Here is a 17,535-nt window from a genome sequence, read left to right as displayed (position 1 = left end):
GGCAGGAACTAGGGCTGCACAATATATCGTTTTTTATTTTATTTTTTCATCGTGATATCAACTGCCGCAATAAACACACCGCGAAAGGCTGAGACATATCGCAAAAGACAGATCACACTTTACATTCAATTCAGAACTGCGTACACTTTAAAGGTGCTCTAAGGGATGGCACGCGTTAAAACACACTGTAAAAAAACATCTCCTCACTATCTGCTAGCTGCCTGTCCCCTGAACACACTGTAAAAAACATCTCCTCACTATCTGCTAGCTGCCTGTCCCCTGAACACACTGTAAAAAACATCTCCTCACTATCTGCTAGCTGCCTGTCCCCTGAACACACTGTAAAAAACATCTCCTCACTATCTACTAGCTGCCTGTCCCCTGAACACACTGTAAAAAACATCTCCTCACTATCTGCTAGCTGCCTGTCCCCTGAACACACTGTAAAAACATCTCCTCACTATCTGCTAGCTGCCTGTCCCCTGAACACACTGTAAAAACATCTCCTCACTATCTGCTAGCTGCCTGTCCCCTGAACACACTGTAAAAAACATCTCCTCACTATCTGCTAGCTGCCTGCCCCCTGAACACACTGTAAAAAACATCTCCTCACTATCTGCTAGCTGCCTGTCCCCTGAACACACTGTAAAAAACATCTCCTCACTATCTGCTAGCTGCCTGTCCCCTGAACACACTGTAAAAAAACATCTCCTCACTATCTGCTAGCTGCCTGTACCCTGAACACACTGTAAAAAACATCTCCTCACTATCTGCTAGCTGCCTGTACCCTGGACACACGGTAAAATAACGCGGTCTCTGTAGACAGCCCAGGCTCCACAAACGCCAACGAAAACAAACTGCGCCAACCTGCACCACCAAACATAAACAGTTAGTCAATTTGTCAAGATAAAGATGGTCATTTCTTTTAAAAGCTACATTCCTTAAAAAGGTTCCTGAGAAAGTTGCAGTGGAAGAGGGCCTTCAGCTGGGTTTAAAACCCCTCCAGCGCACTAGCTAGCGATCGATTTAGATGTTTGGGAATGTAGTTACAGACAACTTGGAACGGCGCGATGCCTTCGAGCAGCAAGATAGAGGTCGGAGGGGCTTCCCGGGGGTTTATGGAGGTGAATCAAACAATCTTTGAAGCTGCTGTGCTTCTTCCAATAATGTATTTGATAAAAAATTTAAAAATAAACAGCCTGAAAAAACAGTGGAAATACAACCAACCAATCGTTAGGTGTCAAAGTTCCCCATTCCTGGGACACAGGTAGGCATCGCTTTGCTCGTAATGTTTGAAATTGATCTTTCATTCTGTTGGAGTGTTCTTAATTGTTGGGGCGATCACGCAGGAGTTTAGGAGCAGCTGATAAAGGCAGTCCTGGGGATTCCCTCCCACTATAATCCTTATTTTTCCTCTATTCTTAACACGATTACTTCATACAGTTTGACCCCGAGTTCAGACCTGGAAATCAGAAATACTTTATTGATCCCAGAGGGGACACTGGTTGTAATAAATTGGTTTATAATGGTTATTCCAAAATAATGTGGCCAATTTGACAACATCTCCCAATTAGAAGTCCCTGGTAATTCATAAACACTTGGGATCCTTGTGACAAAACCGATTCGTACTGGGTGACTCGGTCTTTTATTGGGAGGTAAATCTGTTCCCAAGCAGAGCGTCTTTATCTTTATCGTTATTATCTGTATTCATATGTTTCCATCTGTATTTATATTTTTCCATTCCAAGTACATACTTTTTCAATATTATTTATATAATGGTCACACTTCAATATCATTTATATTATGGTTAATTACTTTTGCTATGTTATTTAATTACATATTATTCATTCAATTAATTTCACGTCAATTACTTTACAATTACACTTACATTACAATATCTTTTGCACTATGGCCACCTCACTTTACTTTACTTTAAAATACTTTTTTATATAATGCCACTTTACATTCATATTGAGTACTTTTTGCACATTATCTGTTGTTTGCCTGTTTGTTTTTACTGTGGAAAAACTGCTGCTGTAACAAGTGAATTTCCGCATTGTGGGATGAATAAAGTATTATCTAATCTAATCTAATTTTGGAGACCTTTTGCTTTCCTTAGCTTTGCTGTGTGAAAGGTACTTCAACCTGAGCTTTTGACGTGCCGCTGAACACGTGGCGACGAGGTGTGCTGTTGACAGCGTTTGTGGTTGACCGATCCTGAACTGCCGCAGCAACACGTGTAAAAACAACGCGCGAAACGGATTCAAAGCCAAGCGAGATCCCGCTTTAAGTCGACGCTCATTCGAAGCCTAAGTGCTGTACTGCAGTGCACGCGGCTCGCTGAGTCATACCTAACCATCTTGTGTTCAAATCATGAGTTCATTATGTATGAAAGGGTCAGCAAGGCATGTGAATGTGCTCCGTGTTCGGTCGATGAGCTCGAGCGAAGCTTTTTCCCACAGGGAAGAAAAGACGTTAGGAAAATGTACTCCTATTACAAAAAAAAAAAATATAACATAAAAATGGTTCTAAATGATTGCCCTCACACCTTCTTTCCTAAGCTCATCAATGACCTCTCTTCCACTCGATATGCTAAACCAACACACATTTTTCAGCCGCTCGAACAGGCTCTTCCTCTGTATGGTGGCCATTTTGTGCCATGCTGCTTTCCGATTGGTTCCAGGCGTCCTCCTTTGGCTTGTTGCTGCTGTTGTTATTTGTGTTGTTGGAGAGGTTTCTGGGTAACTACAGGGCTGATGCCAGAGGGGTGAGGGAGAGGGGGAGAATGGGGGAGGCCCAGCTGTCCCTACCTCTGCCCTCCCTGCGAGCTAGCAGGCAGAAAGCCAAAGTACAGCCATAGACAACACTGGACTCCCAACTGGACTGGACTAGACTGGAGTGGACTGGACTGGTCTTTTGCATGTTCTCCCTATTATCCCCTTAAAGGAATAATTCAACATAATGGTAAATACAGTTATTGTCTTTTATTGCCAAAAGGCAAATGAGAAAAATCAACACCACTCTCATATCTATCTGTTAAATATGAAGCTACAGCCGGGCGTCAATTAGCTTAGCTTATTAATATAATATTATAATATTAAGACTGGAAACAGGGTTAGGTTTGGGTTCAAACGTAGAGGGGCACGGGCACAAGGGGACCATAAGTGTGGAAAGCCACTTAAAAAAAAAACGTCTTAACAGACCTGGTTCTGTTATTAGGGTTAGGGTTAGACTGGAAACAGGGGGAAACAGTTAGCCTAGCCATGCTCAAAGCTAACACAATTCCACTGTAGAATCGCAACTGGTCGTTTTACTTTGGTTTTTGTACAGATTAAAACAGAAACTATGAGATGAAAAATTTTAATTAATGTGATTAAGAAGTGCTGGTAGGTGGTTCTTTTTTTTTTTTACCTTTGGCTAGCGGCAGGTGTTAAGCTGAGCTAAGCTAATCAACCCCTGGTTCTAGCTTTATATTTAAAGAGACAGACATGAGAGTGAAGCCCAATTTTTGGTCCTGCGTCAAATCTACGCCGTAGGTGCGTGTAGATACGGACTCTACCCAGACACCAGCGCCCAAGTACAAACCTCAGGCCACTTACGTAGGCTACGGCGAAGAGCCCCCCCCCGCAGAACCATAAATCCTGCTCGATATTGATCTTCTTATCGAACTCTCGGACGTAAATCAGCGTATTTCCTAAACTTTCAAATGTCAAATTATTCCTTTAAGTAGACTTCATTTGTTGTCAACTACTGTAACGGCGGTGTCTTTTTGCAGCAGGAAACACAACAATAGAGCACGTGGGGACATAAACTCCAGATCAGGACACGACCAGTCTTAAAGGCTTTTCACACGGGGAGCCACACTTGGCCTGCGTAGTCGCGGGGGTCTACTACGCTCCTCGTGTGAAGGGCAACGCTCCGCGATTAAACGACAGCCGATCAATTTGTGGTAACCGTGGGGATTGTGTGCACTACTGTATCCCTGCCGTACAACTGAATGAAAGTAGCTGACTGTGGTATCATATATCCCTAATCACAGGTCGATATATTACAAATAGTGGCAGTACTAGTCTTTCCTAACCACAGACTGTTATTGTTGATAGCTACAGTTAGCTAAATTAGCATAGTCATAATAACGGACGTTACCCAATAAATCCAGTCTTGTGCCGGTGGTCTGACGAGCAGAAGCCCCGCAGTCTATGCTCTGAAAACAGTTTCATATTTTAGTGAACTCACAAACCGCAAGAATCGGTCTCGAATTACGAGGCGCGACAGTCGCTGCCCGTGTGAAAAGCCCTTTAGACTTCAGATCACGCTGGACCAAAGACATGGGGGAAGCAGTTCATCCTCTGTTAAACAGGCTGGCCTTGATAGACTGGACTAGACTTCATTAAGTCTGAAAGAGTCTGGAGAGGACCAGATTAGATTAGTTTAGGTTAGAGCTTAATGATCCCACTGGGGGAAATAAACTCTTCTTCTGGAGTACTGGAGCGACGCACCGACAAAGACGAGTAACTCAGACTACAGCAAAACTGATTTTCCACACTATGAATTAAAAAATGTTTCGGGAGCGCAGCATGCTCACGAGTGACGTCAACACATTTTTTTAAATCAGACATAAAAGGCTAAAACACCTGCCGTGACATCGCTGAGTAAGAGCGGAACCTTTAGTGTAGCATTCTTGGAAGTTTGTGCAATAAAGTTTGTGACCCAAGACCACTTTAGCCTACAAGTCGATATTCAGTCCCTCCAGAAAAACGCGAACGTAATATTTTCCAAATACGCCGCATAAATTGCTGATTTCCGCGCAAAATATGCGGGGCTTGCATGATTTCATAATCCCCGAATTTTTGTTGCAAAAAAGTCACATAATATATCTCAGCAGAAAGTTGAAAACTGCTGCGTTTACTTCACACAAGAGCAGTAATTTTCCCCTGTTGCCATGGGAACATTATGAAGTGACGTAATTACGCGACGTGAATATCATCAAAAAGCAGGCTGTTGGGGGAATCACTTTTTTTCCTCTTCTTCATTTTTGCAAGTTCCCGCAATTTCAGCGCATAAAATTGCATAAATATCCCGCATATTCCATCGCAATGTTTTAAGAAAAAAATTCCACATTTTTCTGGAAGGACTGGATATTGTCCAAAAGGGTAATTTCTGTATTTTCCAACCTGGACCCTATTTTCCCACGTGACTAATGTTAACAAAAGTCTATGAAACTGGTCCAGTATTGAGCGAGAACGTGGTCAACGCAAACCGGGCTGGAATTTAACAGGACAAATGCGCACCGCCAATTCCTGTCCGCTGACCAATCAGGGAACTTCTTCATCATGATCGAATCAATGTCAGCGTGTTATAGTTAGCCAAGTATTTCCCGTTGTTTCCCCCCACCACCCCCACCCCGCCCTCTAACCCCACGCTTTACCTCGATGATGTCGGCGTTGGTCCGGCTCTCGTGCGGCTCGTTGTACTCGGTGTACTTGAGCAGGACCTTGTCCATGTCGGTGCTGGCGTACTGGAACAGCTTGTTGGAGTGGTTGAAGATGATGAGGGCGATCTCGCAGTCGCACAGGACGCTCAGCTCGTACGCCTTCTTCATCAGGCCGAACTTCCGCTTGGTGAACGTCACCTGGGGGAACCAAAGACGAGGAAGGGGGGGAGGAGAGGTGGAGAAGAAAAAGAAAGACATTTTGGCGTTGGTAAAAGGTTTCAGTTTTAAATCAGTAATACATGATACAAGACGCTGCTAATAAATCCATATTTACATTTATTTATATTTACATACCAGCCATATTTTCTTTAAAAAAAAAAAAAAAAAAAAAAAAAAAGTACTTTCTAGTTCAGTAATATTTCACAATACGGATACTCATTACAGGAATATTCTGTCAAAAACAAAAGGGAAACTAAGCTGGGCAACCAGAGGAATTCTTCTTTTAAGAAAAGAATGTCTTGAGGTCGCCCTGTTGTGCTAAATATTACATGATGTTGTCCCAGGGCTGTCCCAGTGGGGACATGCAAAGGACTGGAGATATTCATTGGAAGAGATTTTCATTTTCAGAGGGTCAAGAACTTGCAGGACTGTATGCGAGCGTTTAATGGAAAACGAAAATGAAATGAGATGACCATCTACAAAAAGGTGCAGACTGATAACCATCTTTCTTTCCCTTCAAATGCAACTTAAACCGGATAAGCTCAGTTCACAATAAGCAGTCACTTGAACCAGACATTAAGCCTTCTCACAAACACCTAGCTCACTTGCGCCAACAAAGCAGCCAACTTTTGTTCTGTTGTCTCCAAAAGTCTCCGTGACGGCTGCCTTTGACTACAGCCGCCCACACCCGACACATGTTGGCGTCAGTGACGTATCTTTCAGCTGTTGGTGTCAGATGACCACAATACCATAAAAAGTCACAATACATCCATAAAAATGTCATGATACATAATAAAAAATAAACTTTGATTAAAAGCTCTTAAAATGCAGCCAGCCCAATCGGCTCCAAAACAGACGCCGACAGCAGGGCAATGAGCAGATATGTGCACGTGTGCAGACAGGCAAACAGATGACAACCTTTATTTCCCTAAATGTTGTACTATTCCTTTAAGGGTGAACTTAAGTTCATCTTTGAATAGAGACCAATAATTTGAGTTGTTTGCATTTTGTAACACCCCAAATCACTGTTTTATAGTCGTGTGTTCGGGCACGGCTATATTTATTTGGGAGGAAAAAAAAGGGATTTATTGTATGAAAGTACTGTGTGCTTTAGGAAACAGACTTCTAGACAGAGTGTCTAAACATGCTCTCTTTCAAGTGCTCCGCTTGTATTGCACACACACAAACACACACACCTCCCGTCACACTCATTCGCCGCGTTATTTTCACACTCTGTTGTGCTCTTTTCCATGCTCTCTTTCAACCTCACATTTCCACACTCTCCTTCTGTCGCACATTTTTCTCTCGCTTTTTCCACACACACACACACACACACACACACACACACACACACACACACACACACACACACACACACACACACACACACACACACACACACACACACACACACACACACACACACACACACACACACACACACAGTTGTACAAGCCCCCTTGGTTGTGAACAAGCGGAACAGAACTGGGAGTGTTGCAGGAGCACAGGGACCCTTGTTGTCTCCCGGTTAGATTAAGGAGTGCCAACTGGTGTTTCCAATCCAGGGAGATTTGGCTTTGTTTGGATTAAAAACACACAGGATTGCACAAACACAAACACACACACAAGATAAAGATTAAGAAATGGAGAGGAGGAGGATGGAGTTCCAGGTACCGATACAATATCTCGTGTTTGATACGGTTAGAAAATGCAAATAGAAAGTGTGTGCACAGATGGGATGCTGGAATTATCTGAAGGTTGCTGCTCTCCAGGCCACGCCCACGAGTGACATCAACACATTTTCCATCAGACGTAAAAGGCTACAACACCTGCCGTGACATCACTGATTAGGGGGCGGGACCTAATGGACCTTTTCCACAGCAGATATTTGGACTTGTCATAGTAGGAAAAGCCCAGCTGAAATTGATAAACTTAACAATGGCTCAGTTCCATCAAGTGTCCCAGTAAGCTATTTCAGTGAGTCAGCATGCACAATACCAGGACCTCTCCTAAGTGGAATGCAGCCATCAGTAATGGTTTTAAATACACCTGGGCTTTTCCTACTATGACATGCCAAATGCCGGCCGTGAAATAGGGTCTATAGTGAAGTCTCTGCACTGAAGTTTGTGACCCAAGACACAAATTTCACTTTATGAGGTTTTTTAACATTAATATGCGTTTATATATAAAAGAGACTTCAGATACAGTATTAGGGGACCACTAAGGTCTATATAAAAGAGACTTCAGATACAGTATTAGAGGACCACTAAGGTCTATATAAAAGAGACTTCAGATATAGTATTAGGGGACCACTAAGGTCTATATAAAAGAGACTTCAGATACAGTATTAGGGGACCACTAAGGTCTATATAAAAGAGACTTCAGATACAGTATTAGGGGACCACTAAGGTCTATATAAAAGAGACTTCAGATACAGTATTAGAGGACCACTAAGGTCTATATAAAAGAGACTTCAGATACAGTATTAGGGGACCACTAAGGTCTATATAAAAGAGACTTCAGATACAGTATTAGGGGACCACTAAGGTCTATATAAAAGAGACTTCAGATACAGTATTAGGGGACCACTAAGGTCTATATAAAAGAGACTTCAGATACAGTATTAGGGGACCACTAAGGTCTATATAAAAGAGACTTCAGATACAGTATTAGGGGACCACTAAGGTCTATATAAAAGAGACTTCAGATACAGTATTAGGGGACCACTAAGGCCTTTTTTCTTTCAGAGATCATCACTTAGACAACAAAAATAGGTAAATAGGGTCCAGGTTGGAAAATACCAAAGTTACATTAATAAAAACTAAACCTAAAGAACCTAAAAGTTAAAAGTTCAGAGGCCGATGGACACCGACAGTCTTTAAGGTCTTTTCTATTCATGGTTTTTGTACTGTAATCCCGTTGGCAAAACAATGCCTGTATGACCCACCGATAGTACCATGATGAATGGCGTGCTTGTAATTGCTACTATGGTTTACCTGCACTGACACAGACTGGGTCTCTTCCTCGGCTCTGCCTGCAGCGCAGGTCTGAACTGAATGTAATTGAAATGAATTGAATAAGAAAAGAGAGAGAGAGAGAGAGAGAGAGAGAAAGGGGCAGAGATAAGATAGAGACATCGAGGATGAAAGCTAGCAAAGCAGCGATGGGAGACCTTCAATCTCTCCATCTTTCCGTCTCACAATCACTCGCCTCCTTTTCACTTCTGCGCAGGACACGTTTAAGTCTCTCTCTCTCTCTCTCTCTCTACATTCTCGCCCTCGTTTTCTCTTCCTCTCTCTTCTCGCTCTGTCGTTTTTTTTTCCACATCCTCCCTCGCTCCCTGCTTCCCCCCCCTCCTTTTACGCTCGCTCACTCATTGCTTCCTGCTGCCACAAATCAAATTATATCGGGGTCGTATCCATGGGCAACCGACTACCCTCCTGCCTCCCGTCCGCCCCCCATTTCCCACCTCATCACACACTGCTACCATCATCTTATCTCCCTCACCCCCTCCCCCACTCATCTTTATCTCTCTGCCCATCTACATATCTCCGATCTCACACACACACACACACACACACACACACACACACACACACACACACACACACACACACACACACACACACACAGCAGATAAATTATGTGGCGATGTAGGAAAGGGAGGAAATTACGGCTGTGCAGGATGACGAGCGCGCTCGGCTGATGAAGACGAGCCCCTGTAAACAACATTACCACTGAGCTCCTAACATGGTCTACAGAAGGTTACCTGCCAGCGCTGAAAACACACAAACTAAACTAACTCCAAAACATCGCAATACAACCATGTTGGGTTTTTTTTTTTTTTTTTTTCTCCTTTCTTTCCACTTCTTCTCTTATATTAGAGAAAATGGGCAGCGGGGTGGCGACTTGGACTCTCAGTTTGGATCCCCCCCCCATCCCCGTTTGCCACAAAAGGAAAATCAAGCTGGAGGTTATCGGCATTAAGAAGAGAATTGCCAGGTAACCAATGGCAACTGAAGACTAAGACATCCTCAGTATGAGAGAAAGAAAGAAAAGAAAGAAAGAAAGAACGAGAAAGAAAGAAAGAGAAAGAAAGAAAGAACGAATGAGAGAAAGAAAGAAAGGGGACGAGTGGTTTCGTGTGCCTGCGTGTGTGACTGTGTGTGTGTGTGCGCGCGTGACAGCGTTTATGTGGGTATGTGTGTGCGCATGTGAATGTGTGTGTGTGACTGTGTGCGTGTGTGTGTGCGTGACTGCGTTTGTGTGTGTGTTTGTGTGTGTGTGTGTTGTGCGTTTGTGCGTGTGACTGTGTGCGTGTGCGACTGTGTGTGTGTGTGTGTGTGTGTGCGACTGTTTGACTGTGTGTGTGTGTGTGTGTGTGTGTGTGTGTGTGTGTGACTGTGTGCGTGACTGTGTGTGTGTGTGTGTGTGTGTGTGTGTGTGTGTGTGTGTCTTGGCGAGGTTGTGGTCGTGTGGCAGATGGATGAGGAAACCACCACTGACAACCGCAACCTCCTCTCGCTGTTTGGTGTAGCTCAAGCCTCTCTGTTCATTCGCTGGCTTACAGCCTCGCTCCCACAGTCAGTCAGGTCTGAGCCAGGCAGAACGAGATACCCATCACTAAACGAAGGCATTAGTGTTGGTGAAAGATCATGCAATGAATGAAACTTGCTTTTCAACTTAGAAAAAAATTACTGCCTGCGTTAGCCTCATTTTTCCGGTGTAATGTGACAGCTAATATACATATTATCTGCTGATTTGTATGGCCATATGAGGAGCGTGGAGTTCCAACGTGAAAAGGATGAATCTCTCCAAAGCTATTTTTCTTTTAATGATATCATCAACGCAAAAAATGATATCAGAAGTCTTTTGGTTTTCAGAAGTATAAGCCTGTCCGCTTTCTAATAGGGCCGCACGATATGAGGAAAATATCGGATTGTGATTATTTTGACTGATATTGCGATATTGGAGATAATGATCATTTTTGTATCATTCTCATTGAAAAATATATAATAAAAAAATGACTGAAGTGTGATTTTTTTGGCAGCATCTGTACCAAATAAAGATTTTTTCTGTAGTCTGCAGGATAGAATTTGTAGGCCGGGGCGTCTCTGCAGCAACACAATACTTTATTTTAGAATGGTTTGACACATGTTTTGCCTTTAACAAATATTGCGGGCCCCCCCTGCAATTTCGATAACATTGTGATTAATTGTGCAGCCCTTCTTTCTAACAGACAATGTTAGGCCACTGACCATTGGGACATTTCCAAAGCTTGGATGGACATGAAACTCTCCTGGTTGAATCATCAGTGCAAATTCCAAATAAGTCGGTAACAGCTTTAGCATTTCCATGGCAATACATTTTCGATTTATCGTCCAGCCCTACGTAGGGTCGGGTATCGTTTGGATTTTTACGATTCCGAACCGGTACTTTTAAAACAATGTCGATTCCTAAACTGATTCTTGAAAAAGTGAAACATGACCTCAAAGATGTAATATGTTTACTAGCGATCACATGCAGTGAATGGTTAATATGCTTTTACGTCCATTTTGGACTTTTAGATTTTGGCTTTACCAACTTTGTCATTGTATCCGCATTATTGGTGATTATTCATCAAAACTCTCATTGTGTTAACATTTTGTGAAAGCACCGACAGTCAACCCTACATCATCGCCGCAATATCGACATTGAGGTATTTGTTAAAAACATATCGTGATGTCTGATTTCTTCTATATCCGAGCCTGTCCTAACATAGTCTATGCAGAAAATCAACCGGACTTTTGATGCCTTAAAAAAGGTGTGATGTTCCTTTGCATTGCGCTGGATGTTGTACAGCTTTCACTTGGCATTGGATTAATATTGGATTTATGGTGCTTTGATTTCTGGAAGGAAGACAGCAGTCCTCCTCCAGCTATAGAAGAGTCACAATGTCAACCCATCAGATCAATCCAAGCATTTCCAGTTGGTTTTTTTGTTCTTCCCTTTTTATCTTTGTCTCCATAAGAAATGTGGTATTTGAGATGCTGTCATGTTTCCAGCCGGGGCCCACACTCTGAACGCTGTTTATTTTGTGGAGCTTATGGCAGCATCTCGGAATCAACACGTAGGAGGGTGACGGGGCTGCATGTACTCAAAAAAAAAAAAATTCATTTGATTTCCTTTCAGAAGCGGCACTGTTCATTAGCTGAAGCAACACAGAGCAAGCGTGTAGAGAGCTTAACACGGTGTTCCACCTCCAAGAAAGCTGACTTGTTCTGAATGTTACTGATAGAAGAACTGAATCTAGTTTGGATGGAGGGCTGCACAATATATCTGTTTTTTTGGTTGTTTTTTTATTGTCATCGCAATATCAACTGCCGCAATAAACAAATAGCGAAAGGCTGCGACATATTGCAAAGACACTCGTAGATTTTGTTGCGTTGGCTGTAGGATAGTCTGTATCGACGACGTTTCATTTCCGGGATTGCCCGGATGTCCCTCACCTTCCGCTTTCTTTGTGTAGGCATTTTATTTTATTCCGGTCGATTTATGGTCCTACCAGACTCTGGTACATTACATTTGTACAGTCTCGCCACTCCATTGACAAGTGTTAACTTCCTTGAAGGCGGGTACTTTGGTGAAGTTTTAAGTGCCCATATTATGAAAAATTCCCTTTTTCTGGGATTTGGGGTGTTATTTTGCGTCTCTGGTGCTTCCACACGCATACAAACTTTGAAAAAAATCCATCCATGCTGTTTTGAGGGAGATACGAGTTTCTGAATGTGTCCTGCCTTCAGTCTCCGGGCAAGCTGGTCAAAATCTGCACGGCTTTCTACGTCACTAGCCGAAACGAGGGGCCTAGGGGGCTAACCGTTAGCATGCTAGCGCTAGCATGCTAGCTAGTTCACAATTGCAAAACACTGCTACAACACACACAAATTCACAAAAATAAATTGTGTAGAACCATGTCCCTGTTCTGCAGGTATTCCACGCAAAGTGTGAAGTGCGCCCTCGTTTAGAAGAAGTCTCCCGGCTAATCCTGCCTTGTACTGACCAAAGTTGGAGAAACAGCTAGCTAGCTCATGTAATCCTTACCTAGCTACTGCACATGTGCGACTGCCAACAAAGATCTTACAGAAGTTGAGATGTCTCACTCTGTAGCTAAAACAAAGACCTGAACACACAGGGCGAAAAGAGGAGCTGCAGCAATGTGCAGTACAACAAAAATATGGTGGTTTTGAAAATGTAACCATGTAAATCTATTCTGATACAATCTCAAATTACAATTATGAACCTGAAAACGAGCATAATATGGCCACTTTAAAACTATTGGTTCTGCCCAGAGCCACTCTGGATCTGCCATAACCAATCGCTAACTTTTGGTCATGAAGTCGGCTTAGCAACGCTAGCGTTCGCCTTAGCCAACTCCTTCACCACTAACGGAGCAAGCTGGAAAATCAAACTGTTCCCGAACCCCGTGGGGAGGAGGGCCACGACATCATGGCCCCCCAACACAACTCAGCAAAGATTGTTCTTGCTCGGGCTTTAACTTCTGGATATTCGGTAGCGTTGCCACAACGGTCCGAATGGCTTCGCTCGCATCTTTCTCTACCGCCATTACGGAACTACAACTCAAACTTGCGCACAACCTCAACGTCATCGTTCTCAGCCACTCCCTCTGTTCGCCAATTGGACCGGTAACGATTTAGCCGGAGAAAACCCGCGAATATACCGCAAACCCAGACGGAGTACTGAAGGAAAATGAAAATTGAGCGGAAGTACATAGGAGGGCGGAGCCAGGCTAGAACTTGTCCTTCTGGGTCAAAATTGAAAAGGAACTTCTTTTTTTTCCAGCATTGTTGGCACTTTTTTCTATGCATTTTTTTTTTTTTTTTTGAATGGTCAATAAACCTAATTTATATGACCTAATTATATTACATAATTTCTTGGTTTAAAAAACCCCAGAAATTATTAATTATTTTGACTGATAGTTAAAGGAACACGCTGACTTATTGGGAATTTAGCTTATTCACCATAACACCCAGGGTTAGACAAGGCCATACATACCCTTCTCATCTCCGTGCGTGCTGTAAGGCTGTCTGACGCCGCCAACGGCATCAGGCCAGCACAGAACATGCAGGTGAATGGTTCTACAAATCACAACGTGTAAATAGGAACATGTTGGCGTTATTTTGTCACTTTTGTCACAATTCGGAGCAGTAGGCTAGTTGGAACCAGTTACCTGCTGGCTCTGTGCTAGGCTAAGCTAATGCTGGAACCGTCAGACAGCGTTACAGCACGCACGGAGATGAGAAGGGTATGTATCGACTTGTCTTACTCTGGGGGTTACGGTGAATAAGCTAAAGTCCCAGTAAGTCGGCGTGTTCCTTTAAGGTCAGAGGATGTTGAGTGGATCACAGACTGGTTTAGGTCAAACTTTAGTCATTATGCTGTTTTGAAACCATTTAAACATTTCTTTTCAAATGCTATAAATTACTAAAACACCACAATTCTATGAAAGTAGTCATTCATTTTACCTGCAAAGAACGTTGTATGGGTTCCATACAAGGTACATCCATGCATCCATGTTATTTTGGGGCATTTTGGTGCAAAGAAACCCATATTTCTGATAGAAAAAAAAAAAACTTTGAAAATGGGTCAAGTCTGACCCGAGGACAACACAAGGGTTAACTGCTCCTCAGATCTCTGCAGGGTAAATCCAGACAGCTAGCTAGACCATATGTCCAATCTGAGTTTTCTGTTGCACGACTAAAACTACTTTTGAATGTACACACGTTCCACCAAAAAGAGTTCCTCCCCGAGGCTATTAGCAGAGGCAATAAAATTCCAATAAACCAGAGCGCGTTTTTCTCCCATCCCAGAATGCTGTGTGGACTGGCCAGACCCTCCCCCGCAGCGCTGTAGAAGAGGGTCTGGCAATGCGAGACTAGCTGAAAGAAAATATCAGTGAGAGAACGTCTCTTTGAAATGTAACTGTTGCTCTTTTTTAGTGGTGCCTTTTATATTCAATTCAATGTTCAATAAAAGGCAGTTCAAAAGGATTTCCTTTCATTTGTTTCAAATTCAATTTAAAAATAGTTTATTTATCAAAGTCGTTATCACATACTGCATATTTTCCTCGTATTGTGCAGCCCTGTTTGGACGTGTAAAGCGCTCGGAGTAGGAAAAAAAAAAAAAAGCAAGGAACAAAATGTCAAAGTGCAGTGTTGGTCGGATTCGGGCATCAGAAGGTTATCGCCCCGATCGGTTTGCCGCAGTGATTAAGAAACCATCGGCTGCTCGTTAATCGCCTGATCGCAGTCGATGAGTAATCTTTGATTGTCTGACGCCACGGCCGTGTGCGACCACCGAGTGAATCACCTTATTGACAAAGCGTTCCGACACCTGATACCCAACGCTGGCTCCATTAACCAGAGCCTGGCCGACCAGAAAACGCTCGCAACCCCCCTCCTCCTCCTCATCCTCCTCCTGTGTCCAATTGTGTACTGATGAATAACTGTCCATCGCACTCCGCTGACCCCCCACCCCCACCGGCTCCGTTTTCTCTCCTTTATGGAAATGCAACCCGCTAAGATTGAGGAGAGGAAAACTGAGGATGATTTTTTTCCCGAAACCCCTACGGCCAGCTCGCTCTCGCGCTGCTCAGGTCTCATTCAGCCGGGCACCTTGTTTCTTTCTCCGTCTTGTGCGTTTATTTTCCCCCTTTCTCTATTTGCTTTTGAAGGTGGGCACGTCAAATCCATTACTCAATCTGCTCAATGGAGCGAAGCCCATTTACCAGTTGACTCATTTTAGATGGATCATTTACCCTTTCATCCTCTCTGACAACGCCACGGATGAAACCAGAGGGACTGAGGCTGTTTGTTGTTGGGTTTTTTTTTTGGGGGGATATCATACTTTCTTGCTCTTTTTTTTTTTTTTTACCGTAGGGAGGAAGAGGGAGGCCTTTGGGGGTCTGAAAAAAGCCCCCATGATTACTTAGCGGAGTCATATGAGCTTCATAAAACAGGATGCTATTATATTGTTCTGTTGTGGCACTGCTGAGAGAACAGCCACTAGCTTGTTCATGCTACACGGGACACGTGGAAACTGAAAAGGATCCCTGGGGGGAATTTGTTATCGCATGAGTTACAGTTTTCTGTCAGCGCGATGGAATTCAGTCGCGGAGGAGTGGAAATGTTCCTTTCTGAGAGCTGAGCGGGACGCATGACAGAGAGATTGAGTTATACGGGGGAGTTCGAGGCAGTTTGACGTCAGATTAATTGGATAAATGATTTAAAGCATCGACAATGGGCGCCATCATGCTGAAATGTGCTGCTGCTGCACGGTACCAAACCCAATGTGTTTTGCACTAAGCTGCATCTATAGTGTATTCAGGGGTTACTGTGGCTACATTTCTTAAAACGGCGTTTTGAAACAAAAACGATCTCCGTACACACTACGGACTGTTCTTCGTCCACATTAACCCATTTGACAACGCATATCACACAACCATTCACACACACTGGGCATGTGCGTGTCGGTGTAAACGCAATGCAGATTGTCTGGCATTACTCTGCGGTTGAAAATCATGGCTGTAGAAGTTGAAAATACTTTGGCAAAAGAACAACAACGGTGAAAAGTAGGAGTAGGGATTTATCTGCTTGTTTTGACGACGATGTGGAACTGTCACTGAAAAGGTATGTAAGCCTACCAAAACCGCTAAGACTGACTGGCTGCGACGTCGTTTCTAAAAAGGTCTCCGTTTGGGCCCGTCCAGACTACAAAGCAACCCCGGAGTTTTCAACCCAAAACGGGGGGATACGGTGTTTCAAAAAGTCTTCATTTTAGGGGCTCGTAAACGGCCAAGTGGTGCCAAAACATAGTAGTGTAGATGTAGCCTGTGTAATCACAGCTTTAAATTTGGGGAGCGTGCCTATGTTCCCACAGCCCTATGTTCCCACATTTCTAAGATTTTTTTTAGAAATTAGACCCTATGTTCCCACATTTCTACGATTTTTTTTCAAAATTAAGCACTATGGTCCCACATTTCTAAGATTTTTTTCCAAAATTAAGCCCTATGTTCCCACATTTCCAAGTTTTTTTCCCAAAATTAGGCCCTATGTTCCCACAGTTCCCACATTTCTAAGATTTTTTTCCAAAATTACGCCCTATGTTCGCCTAACCCTAATGTGGGAACATGGGGCCTAATTTTAAGAAAAATCTTAGAAATGTGGGAACATAGGGCTGTGTGGGACCATAGGGCTGTGGGACCATAGGGCTGTGGCCCCATAGGGCTGTGGGACCATAGGGCTGTGGGAACATAGGGCTGTGGGAACATAGGGCTGTGGGAACATAGGGCTGTGGGACCATAGGGCTGTGGGACCATAGGGCTGTGGGACCATAGGGCTGACCCCTTAGTCACGTGCGTCTGTGTTATTGATGCTCTAATCGGGTTGCTGATCACTGATGCAGCTGTTAGCTCAAGTTAAATCAGGAAGTCATTATGCATTCAGACATTGTTGGCTCTTGTAATTGTTTGCTGACCTGTCTGTTGCGTTCGTCAGTGATCCTCTGGATCTGAATCTTTTTCCTCCCCATGTTTCTGGTGTGGCGGTGGGAGGGGCAAGGGAGAGGGGGGGGGGGGCTGTCGCTGTATGTCTTCCTCCTTAAATGTCTGGTCTCCTTCCGTTTGTCCTGTCCGTGCACGCGGACTCGGTCGGGAAATCAGCCGGGCAGGGAGGCTGTTGCCCCGTAGATTTAAAACAAAAAATATATAAAAAATAAAATAGGGAGAAGGAGGAGAGGAAGAACAGGGTTTTGGTGTGCCGTGCCCTCTTCAGATCATGGTCCTGTTTTCCAGGTGGGGGCAGGTCATCCACACTCAGGCTGCACTG

At 43.6% G+C, this 17,535-nt stretch overlaps 1 protein-coding gene across 10 annotated transcripts in view; it reads right to left on the bottom strand.

Annotated features, from left to right (window-relative positions):
• The window catches only part of mef2d (myocyte enhancer factor 2d), an 85,598-nt gene extending 68,325 nt beyond the window's left edge, over positions 1–17,273 (bottom strand). For all 10 annotated transcript variants that reach the window (XM_028579395.1, XM_028579398.1, XM_028579399.1 and 7 more), the window contains exons 1-2: positions 17,186–17,273; positions 5,429–5,632 (exon numbers count right to left, since the gene is read on the bottom strand). In XM_028579395.1, the coding sequence (XP_028435196.1) occupies positions 5,429–5,632; positions 17,186–17,239 (258 nt within the window). In that variant the 5' untranslated portion in view covers positions 17,240–17,273. The remainder of the gene's footprint in view (positions 1–5,428; positions 5,633–17,185) is intronic.
• Positions 17,274–17,535: the final 262 nt, after the last annotated feature.

This window comes from Perca flavescens, chromosome 6 (assembly GCF_004354835.1).
Source record: "Perca flavescens isolate YP-PL-M2 chromosome 6, PFLA_1.0, whole genome shotgun sequence".
Classification (NCBI taxonomy): Eukaryota; Metazoa; Chordata; class Actinopteri; order Perciformes; family Percidae; genus Perca; species Perca flavescens.
Note: the sequence above shows the minus strand (reverse complement) of the source record. Positions and strands in the feature narration are given on the sequence as shown.